The following is an 11,157-nucleotide window of genomic DNA, read 5'->3' as shown; positions in this document are numbered from 1 at the left end:
TTTAGTTTTACAGTGCATGAAGACGTTCTCTTCCTTTTCCATTCCCACTCCTACTGTTATGTTCTCCTGAGCCCTTGTTCCAGTTTTCTGTAGAGTTCACTTCTTCTGTATGTATTTTAAGCTGTTTTGTGACAGTGACTGGTGTTAAAAGCACTAAAAAATGATACTGAATTTGATATTTAAAACCAAAAACCCAGAATTTAAAAAAACAGATATCTGTCTCGAACATAATGCAGATGCTTATTTGCTGATGTGAGTGTAAATCCTTGTCAGTGTTTCAGTTTCATTCCTTAACATTTTTTATTTATTGATTTATTAAAACAAATCATCAGCATTTATATTAATAGTATCTTAATGTTTATTGCATGCTTTCAAAAGACAGAGGCACATTTCATTTCATACAGTGTATTTGTTACATATTGATACTTTGCATATTAAAAATATACATAATTCATATATTTAGGTTTATTACTGTAAAGTATTATTACACATGATGATAATGTCATGTAAAAGGAAAGCCAGAGCACTCCAGGTAGTTTTCAAGTCACTGTACAGTGCTCACAACAAACTGCACATTTTAATTTAAGCCAATGAGCAAAATTATTTGAAATATTCATTAAAACAATGAATTTAAAAAAAATCATGATTTAAAAAAACAACCAAAACTAAAAAAGACAACAAACAAAAAACAGATGTATCTCCATGATGAAAATTTTACAGAAGAAGGCAAAAATATTCCTAATTTTGATCAAGTTAATGCAACAAGATTTTATTAGCAGTACATTTGGAGCATTTCTGTTTAGCCTATTCAATATGAAATGTTCACACTATGGTAAAACTACTACTATACTTGAATTATGTAAAAATATTGGAAAAATAAGCAAAGTTTTGAAATAACAGTGATGATATTCAGAGTAAAACCTTAAAAGATCTTAAAACATGACTCACTTACCCAGCACTTTAATCTCATGGTTGGAATACTGTAGTTTTCCATCCACCTGGATTTCAGACTCATAATGACCACTGTCCTCTTTACTCAGCTGCTTAAGTGTGAAGTCTCCAGTTTGAATATCAAGATCAGCTCGACTTTCAAATCTATACCAAGTAAACTCATTATTTTCATACTCAACCACTTTCATCTTATTGAATTTCCACAGAATGGTCTGAGGTGTTCCTGATGCAGAAGACTTGAAAGTGCAAGTTCCCCCAGTCTCAACAGGAACAACCTCAGCACAAAATACATGACCTAAAAAGGAAAAAATGAAGTTATGGAGCAGAAAATAGGCTGTGTCACAATATCACAGTACAAAGTAATGAACAGAGCAGGCAGGCTAATCCTGCAGACTGTTTACAGGCCTACTGCACTGCACATGACTGACTTATTAGCATACATTTGAGCACAAGAGTGTATCTTAAATTTAAATTTCATATGGACCGGCATAACACACACACACACACACACACACACACACACACACACATACACACACACACTAAGAGTTATGTGGCAGAGAACATGGTACAAGATCACAGCACAAAGCCAGGAACATAACAGGGAGCCTATAACTCTACCCATTGTTATAATCCGACACATGAAAATAGGGTCAATTTTTTAGGGGCTGGCATCAATAATTAAACAAACATAAAATAGTTCAGAATAGATTTCAATAAGCTACTGAGGTTCCTTACAAAAAGTCTTGCAGGTTATAATAAGTTTGTGCGGGTGTCTGAAAATCCCGCAAGTGTTCAGATGTAGATGAATGTAACGTCCTACAGAACTTTTACAAAACAAATACACAGGTACACATTTGTCCTTTTTCAGAGGATTTCACAGTACAATTCGAACTTGTACATTTGTAGTGACTTACTTGCAACGGAGTTGCAGTAAAATTACATTACTAGTTACCAGATTAAAAGATGATACAGCTATGATCTTACGGTTACATACTGTAAATGTATACAGTGTCGATTTTATGTCACACACAGTATTGTACATTTAGAATGATGTGCCATATTACAATTACAGTAATGTTACTGTAAAATATTTACTTTAATTTTACTGCAACCAAGTGCCTGTAATTTACTGTAAAAACTACAAGCGAACTATCAAGACTAAAAGTGTACTTTTTTTGGGCACATGAAAACTGAAAAGTGAACGCTGCAGTAAGAATACAGGCCTATGTTATGACATTAACACATTAACTAAAATGAAATACACCAATTGTAATTCTTATCAGATGATTACATTTTGATCTGAATTTGGTTTGCACTCATGAATATTATTGCATATAGCATTATTTTATTTTATTTTAGCCAATGTTGCTTACCTTCTTCATTTCTGTTAGTTATTACCTTATGCAAATACTTTGTACACTCATTTTTATTAGGTGTCCACAAGCCACAGGTGCTGAATCTCTGTTGATTTTGCTCAGATTTGCCTAGATAATAAATGTTCTGCTTTAAAACGGATTGTGCAGACCAAACCGTAAGGCCTACAGACATGAAATGTGGTCAACAGGCTATAGTCACTCCCACTACTCAGACACACAAGATTAGCCCAATCTGGCCTGAAGGGGGCGCTACAGCATAGTGTTTATTTGATCTGCTTCTGTAGTTAAAACCAGCACAAACTTCACCATCATTTTACTCTTTTTTGTAAGCTTTGTTCAGCACAGTCGTTTGGTTCCTGTTTGTTGTCTAAATTCAATTCAAACCAGCAGTGTAATAATAATAATAATAATAGGAAGAAAAAGAAGAAGAAAAAGAAGAAGAAGAAGAAGCTAATAATAAAATGCTGTTGATTTAATATATTACCATACACTAATAACATGTTATTATTAATAGGCTAGTAAATTTACCTAATTTTGGTGTTCAGTGTTGAAATGGTATTAAATTTGCTGAGGAATGCATACTGACTCATTTAAGACTCAAAGTTTAGAACTGTGGACTTTAATCGAGACTCGGATGTCTTGATTTGAGACTTGACTGCGGAGTGTCAAGAGTTGAGATTTACTTTTTGCAACTTACCCTCTAAGAAGAAATTATGACCAAGAAGAAAGAATATCGTAAATTAGTTCTCCTCTTTAACTCGTGTACTTTTCCAAGACATAGTGAAGTCCAGTAGAAGTCCAGCTCATAGTTCAACTTGAGCCCTGGATATCTTTCCACACATGAGAAATCTATAACATTCCTACCAAAATCAGATCTTAAAACATGACTAACTTACCCAGCACTTTAATCTCATGGTTGGAATACTGTAGTTTTCCATCCACCTGGATTTCAGACTCATAATGACCACTGTCCTCTTTACTCAGCTGCTTGAGTGTGAAGTCTCCAGTTTGAATATTAAGATTTGCTCGACCTTCAAATCTATACCAAGAAACCTCATTATTTTCATACTCAACCACTTTCATCTTATTGAATTTCCACAGAATGCTCTCAGGTGTTCCTGATGTAGAAGACTTGAAAGTGTAAGTTCCCCCAGTCTCAACAGGAACAACCTCAGCACAAAATACATGACCTAAAAAAGAAATAAATGAAGTTATGGAGCAGAAAATAGGCTGTGTCACAATATCACAGTACAAAGTAATGAACAGAACAGGCAGGCTAATCCTACAGACTGTTTACAGGGCTACTGCACTGCACATGACTGACTTATTAGCATACATTTGAGCACAAGAGTGTATCTCAAATTTAAATTTCATATGGACCGGCATAACACACACACACACACACACACACACACACACACACATACACACACATACACACACACATACACACACACACTAAGAGTTATGTGGCATAGAACATGGTACAAGATCACAGCACAAAGCAAGGAACATAACAGGGAGCCTATAACTCTACCCATTGTTATAATCCGACTGCACATATGAAAATTAGTTCAATTTTTTAGGGGCTGGCATCAATAATTAAACAAACATGAAATAGTTCAGAACAGATTTCAATAAGCTACTGAGGTTCCTTACAAAAAGTCTTGCAGATTATAATAAGTTTGTGCGGGTGTCTGAAAATCCCGCAAGTGTTCAAATGTAGATGAATGTAACGTCCTACAGAACTTTTACAAAACAAATACACATTTGTCCTTTTTCAGAGGATTTCACAGTACAATTCAAACTTATACATTTGTAGTGACTTACTTGCAACAGAGTTGCAGTAAAATTACATTACTAGTTACCAGATTAAAAGATGATACAGCTATGATCTTACAGTTACATACTGTAAATACATACAGTGTCGATTTTATGTCACATTGTAATTCTACAGCTAGTTGGGCATCACAGTATTGTATATTTAGAACAATGTACCATGTTACAATTACAGTAATGTTACTGTAAAATATTTACTTTAATTTTACTGCAACCAAGTGCCTGTAATTTACTGTAAAAACTACAAGCGAACTATCAAGACTAAAAGTGTACTTTTTTTGGGCACATGAAAACTGAAAAGTGAACGCTGCAGTAAGAATACAGGCCTATGTTATGACATTAACACATTAACTAAAATGAAATACACCAATTGTAATTCTTATCAGATGATTACATTTTGATCTGAATTTGGTTTGCACTCATGAATATTATCGCATATAGCATTATTTTATTTTATTTTAGCCAACGTTGCTTACCTTCTTCATTTCTGTTAGTTATTACCTTATGCAAATACTTTGTGCACTCATTTTTATTAGGTGTCCACAAGCCACAGGTGCTGAATCTCTGTTGATTTTGCTCAGATTTGCCTAGATAATAAATGTTCTGCTTTAAAACGGATTGTGCAGACCAAACCGTAAGGCCTACAGACATGAAATGTGGTCAACAGGCTATAGTCACTCCCACTACTCAGACACACAAGATTAGCCCAATCTGGCCTGAAGGGGGCGCTACAGCATAGTGTTTATTTGATCTGCTTCTGTAGTTAAAACCAGCACAAACTTCACCATCATTTTACTCTTTTTTGTAAGCTTTGTTCAGCACGGTCGTTTGGTTCCTGTTTGTTGTCTAAATTCAATTCAAACCAGCAGTGTAATAATAATAAGAAGAAGAAGAAGAAGAAGAAGAAGAAGAAGAAAAAGAAGAAGAAGAAAAAGAAGAAGAAGAAGAAGAAGAAGAAGAAGAAGCTAATAATAAAATGCTGTTGCTTTAATATATTACCATACACTAATAACACGCTATTATTAATAGGCTAGATAGGCTAGTAAATTTACCTAATTTTGGTGTTCAGTGTTGAAATGGTATTAAATTTGCTGAGGAATGCATACTGACTCATTTAAGACTCAAAGTTTAGAACTGTGGACTTTAATCGAGACTCGGATGTCTTGATTTGAGACTTGACTGCGGAGTGTCAAGAGTTGAGATTTACTTTTTGCAACTTAGTGACTTATTCCTACCTCTGCCGAATGATCTGGGGAATAAGGTCAGGGAAAATTCACCTATATCCACCCATAAACTGCGGTCATTTAATTCCCATATTGGGGGAACATAAATTAACAGTCAGCACTGGTGATTTTGGTCTCTAATATGTATTCAGAGCAGAGCTAGTGAAATGAATAATATGGTATAAAGAACTGTAAGAGACGTGGCAACAGCAGGAACTCCACTTGGAGAAAATATCAACTGTAATAACTGATGAATTAACCAAATTCAATACAAATTATTCAGTGTACACTTGTTATTGTGTTACCATACCATTGGATTGAATGTGTGTGTGTGTCTGTGTGTATAAAAAAAACAAAACAAACAAACAAACCTGTGAGACATTTCTGCTGAGAGAACTCTGTGCTCTTCTTGCTCACTTCATTTTGTGCGGTGCAGATGTAGACTGATTGTTCTTTGGGGGAGACGCTGATTCTCTCTCCCGTTTCTTCAAATCCATTTGGGCCACTCCATATAAGCTCTGCCTGAACTGAAGAGCCCACTGAACACAGGAGTGTCGCTACTGTACAGTTTGCATGACAGGTCACTTCTGGTACTGGAACTGCATCTGAAGGTAGAATGTATTCTTGTTAAGTAAAACCTAATAAATCACCCTCTAAGAAGAAATTATGACCAAGAAGAAAGAATATCGTAAATTAGTTCTCCTCTTTAACTCGTGTACTTTTCCAAGACATAGTGAAGTCCAGTAGAAGTCCAGCTCATAGTTCAACTTGAGCCCTGGATATCTTTCCACACATGAGAAATCTATAACATTCCTACCAAAATCAGATCTTAAAACATGACTAACTTACCCAGCACTTTAATCTCATGGTTGGAATACTGTAGTTTTCCATCCACCTGGATTTCAGACTCATAATGACCACTGTCCTCTTTACTCAGCTGCTTAAGTGTGAAGTCTCCAGTTTGAATATCAAGATCTGCTCGACTTTCAAATCTATACCAAGTAAACTCATTATTTTCATACTCAACCACTTTCATCTTATTGAATTTCCACAGAATGGTCTGAGGTGTTCCTGATGCAGAAGACTTGAAAGTGCAAGTTCCCCCAGTCTCAACAGGAACAACCTCAACACAAAATACATGACCTAAAAAAGAAATAAATGAAGTTATGGAGCAGAAAATAGGCTGTGTCACAATATCATAGTACAAAGTAATGAACAGAGCAGGCAGGCTAATCCTACAGACTGTTTACAGGCCTACTGCACTGCACATGACTGACTTATTAGCATACATTTGAGCACAAGAGTGTATCTCAAATTTAAATTTCATATGGACCGGCATAACACACACACACACACATACACACACACACACACACACACACACATACACACACACACATACACACACACACATACACACACAGACTAAGAGTTATGTGGCATAGAACATGGTACAAGATCACAGCACAAAGCAAGGAACATAACAGGGAGCCTATAACTCTACCCATTGTTATAATCTGACACATGAAAATAGGGTCAATTTTTTAGGGGCTGGCATCAATAATTAAACAAACATAAAATAGTTCAGAATAGATTTCAATAAGCTACTGAGGTTCCTTACAAAAAGTCTTGCAGGTTATAATAAGTTTGTGCGGGTGTCTGAAAATCCCGCAAGTGTTCAGATGTAGATGAATGTAACGTCCTACAGAACTTTTACAAAACAAATACACAGGTACACATTTGTCCTTTTTCAGAGGATTTCACAGTACAATTCAAACTTGTACATTTGTAGTGACTTACTTGCAACGGAGTTGCAGTAAAATTACATTACTAGTTACCAGATTAAAAGATGATACAGCTATGATCTTACAGTTACATACTGTAAATTTATACAGTGTAGATGTCATGTCACATTGTAATTCTACAGCTAGTTGGGCATCACAGTATTGTACATTTAGAATGATGTCCCATATTACAATTACAGTAATGTTACTGTAAAATATTTACTTTAATTTTACTGCAACCAAGTGCCCATAATTTACTACAAAACTACAAGCGAACTATCAAGACTAAAAGTATATTTTTTTGGGCACATGAAAACTGAAAAGTGAACGCTGCAGTAAGAATACAGGCCTATGTTATGACATTAACACATTAACTAAAATGAAATACACCAATTGTAATTCTTATCAGATGATTACATTTTGATCTAAATTTGGTTTGCGCTCATGAATATTATCGCATATAGCATTATTTTATTTTATTTTAGCCAACGTTGCTTACCTTCTTCATTTCTGTTAGTTATTACCTTATGCAAATACTGTGCACTCATTTTTATTAGGTGTCCACAAGCCACAGGTGCTGAATCTCTGTTGTTTTTGCTCAGATTTGCTTAGATAATAAATATTCTGCTTTAAAATGGATTGTGCAGACCAAACCGTAAGGCCTACAGACAGGAAATGTGGTCAACAGGCTATAGTCACTCCCGCTACTCAGACACACGAGATTAGCCCAATCTGGCCTGAAGGGGGCGCTACAGCATAGTGTTTATGTTTTAGCTTATATGTCTTACACTGTGAGGCTTACAGACATCATTTTGTGTACTGCTTATTTTCAGTTCAAACTAAACCAAACCTAATCAAAAACTCAAAATGGCCCCCTGGAAAAACTTTGCAATATTTTGCATTTTTTGCAAAACCTACTCAAGCGAACTTGGTTTTTCATTCAATGTTCACAAAACTGGTATGGATTTGTTTGCAATTGCCTGAACCTCAGTTATTTTCAGTATTGACAGTTGTTTACAACAAGGCATGTTAATCAATCCTTCTGGATTAGAGCACTGTTAACTAAAACAGCTGTAACTCATGAAAGCTCCGTGTGATTTTAATGAAAGTAGAGAGGTCTTAAAGGCTGATTATGTCTCAAAAGCTTCTGAGGTCGTCTGTCAATTTTGGCCAAAGTATGTCACTCAGGAGCTCTAGTAAAGCAAAATAACTGTTTCCCAGAGTCTGTACATCTGATCAAGCTGAAATGTGGCATGCTGCATCTTTGAGCTTACTTATGAGAGAGTTTTCAAGACTGACCTGATAAATGGAAAACCAATCAGTTTCCAGTAGGTCTTTGACAAGCTTAACAGTGACCAATCATTATGAAACTTGAATGGTATGTCTCTTTACGAAGTTTTACAAGAACTGACCTTTGGGGGCACTACTCTATTTTCCACCATTTTAATCAATTACATTTCTTACATGATTTCAGGACAGATCACTGCAGCTTTGGCAATTCTGACTTAAACTACTAATGCTCAAAACAGTCTCATCATCTCAAAACTTAAACCACTTATATCAAATGAGATTCAGATGATGCATTCAAAATTTGACCCAGATTGGCCTTCAGGAGGCGCTACAGAGCAGAGTATACTATGTCAAAATGTCAATGTGTACAAAATTTAAAAATATCTTCACTGAAGGACTTTTGATGAACTCTAAAGTTAGTATGCTACAAACAACATACGCTTGCATCATTTCATTTTTACCAGGACTGGTTTTACCACCTGGAAGCATGCTACTGAAAACACTGAGTTACTGCACTATACTAATGATCTGTGTATGCTCAGTAGGACCACTTGATGGGTAGAATAAACTGTTAGAACACCTGACACACTGACCTGTACAGAGAGTTTTAAGAGGTTTCTGACTGTTTCCATTTTTAATATCACTGAAACATCTAAGAAGGTGTCTCATTAAACCGTCCTGATAAATGTTTATTATCCTATGCTTGGACTAAGAGCCATCAGTGCTGGCTTATGTGCTTTGGATCTGGGCAGTCCAAAGTTTTTGGACGTTGTCAGACCATTACATGAGAACAACAGAGAAAGTTAGGTTGAAGGCTCAGTTTGCTGTTGCTCACCATTTTGTACCACCTCAGCTAATAAGGACTGATATGAAAAACTGACCCTGAAAAACTTGTTCAAGGTTATTCCAGCATTTTGGAGGCAAAGCCCTGTGTCACTGACATTTGGGGCCTCTGGTTCAACGAGGTGCAGTTGGGGTCAGAAGGGGACAAAAGAGAAAATATCCAACAAAAAGTTTAGGGGTTTCCAAATCTGGTCCTGGTGACCTCACACTCTGCACGTTTTTGTGCATTTTTGTCTCATGGAGCACACCTGATTCAACTCATTAAAACACGAAAATGTGCAGAGCACGGGGTCTCCAGGGCTGGGAATGAGAACCTCTATTGAAGTACATCTAGTAACATTGGAAATAAATGACATTTTTACACTTTTTTCTCTGTACATGACAAACATAGAAATTCAAAACATTAGTTCATTAGAGAACAGACACTCACTTCCTGAGGTGGAAAATACTTGAGTGATAATCATACATCTATGGTAATATTTATACTTTGTTACTATGCTTCAGTATTATAAGTAGGAGTAAAACAGGAGTTGAATAGGAGTGAAAAAAAAAAAAAAAACATCTTTTTTTTACTCCTTACATTTTCTGCCCACAGCTATGCAACTTTGTCTTTGGAGTAAGATTAGTACCACCAATTCGTTAGACACAGACCACCAAAGAAAGAAAGCTTTTGTTTTTCAAAACATTGACTTGTAATTTACATTCTTAATTTGTCTAAATGTAGATACGTTTTGACTTTCACTAAACTATATGTTTGACCCCATGCGTCCACTTTTTGGACAAAGCTTTTGACACAGTAATTTTTCTACTCTTACCCATTTCTTGCTAATTTTAACTTAGAATAAGAATTAACTTTGGAAGTACTATTTTTATACCTGCACCTCTTTGAAAGTCATCAACATTATATATAATAGGTTAAGACTCAGCAGCATGTTAACTGCAGCTACAGGATAATCTGAACTCACTCACTGACATTATGAACAGTTAATAATGTGAACATTGAGTATTTGACTTACCCACAGAAAAAAAAAATAAAAATATTAGGAGCTCCCGGGCATGACTGTGCCTCTCCATTTTCAGAACACACACTTTGGTTTTGCAGAAAGAACACTTCCCCTTCAGAGATGTTACCACTGAACTATATTCTCCTCCCATAAGAGACCACAGCAGAGAAGCACGCACAGCAAGTCAGCTCTACTCAGGCAGTGCCCTGTATACTGACTGCATTCACACACTCACTGACATTAGGAGCCTCTACGGCAATGTTCAAGAACTCCTTTCTACTCTGAAGAATGTATTTTCTGTACACAGGGGCAGTAAAATTCACAAACACAGAGCCCAGCTGATTCAGTTGGCCTTTAAAAAGGATTTATCCAAAAAAAATTTGCAGAGAAAACTGCAAGGAAAAACTGCTGAGAACACTTTGTTGATCATAAAAGTAAGCTAAAATTAGTTAGTTTGTTTTTTTTTTCATTATTGCTAGTTTGGTGGGCTTACTTAGCATGTAGTGTTGTTGAATTATAGCGAAGGTATTTTTTACCTTATTTTCACATAACTTGTGAAAGTATGTTTCACTTGAATTATCACCACCACTGTGGAAATTTCAGATGCTTCTTACTCACTCTGCTCTGGTGCAGCCCCTGGAACTCTGACTCTCTATTTTTTATCTTCTATCTGTGAAAAAGACCCCTGTCTGGCGCATTAGACCTCATTGAGCTGATTTTTGCTTGGGCCCTCCGCATTGCAGCTTGCGGCTATATTTTTAAAATTTGTGTATTAACTATATATATGTGTGTGTCTGTGTGATGGTGTGTATGCTTTGTTGAATTCAGATATTTATGTTTTTGT

General features: G+C 35.9%; 1 protein-coding gene across 2 annotated transcripts; it reads right to left on the bottom strand.

Annotated features, from left to right (window-relative positions):
• Window positions 1-349: 349 nt before the first annotated feature.
• LOC118801913 lies at window positions 350-10,476 on the bottom strand. Of its 2 annotated transcripts, XM_036562349.1 has the most exons (5): window positions 10,326-10,474; window positions 6,242-6,535; window positions 5,764-5,997; window positions 3,227-3,520; window positions 355-1,246 (listed from the first exon to the last, which is right to left on the bottom strand). In XM_036562349.1, exons 1-5 carry the CDS (start codon window positions 10,462-10,464, stop codon window positions 945-947), a joined length of 1,263 nt encoding a protein of 420 aa, XP_036418242.1. In that variant the 5' UTR covers window positions 10,465-10,474; the 3' UTR covers window positions 355-944. The 2 variants fall into 2 exon arrangements, with proteins under 2 accessions (XP_036418319.1, XP_036418242.1); XM_036562426.1 differs by lacking the exon at window positions 5,764-5,997 and having other exon boundaries at window positions 350-1,246; window positions 10,326-10,476.
• Window positions 10,477-11,157: the final 681 nt, after the last annotated feature.

The sequence above is a fragment of the Colossoma macropomum genome, unplaced genomic scaffold (assembly GCF_904425465.1).
Source record: "Colossoma macropomum unplaced genomic scaffold, Colossoma_macropomum, whole genome shotgun sequence".
NCBI classification, from domain to species: Eukaryota; Metazoa; Chordata; class Actinopteri; order Characiformes; family Serrasalmidae; genus Colossoma; species Colossoma macropomum.
The sequence above is the reverse complement of the archived record's forward strand: the minus strand, read 5'-3'. Positions and strand labels throughout refer to the sequence as shown.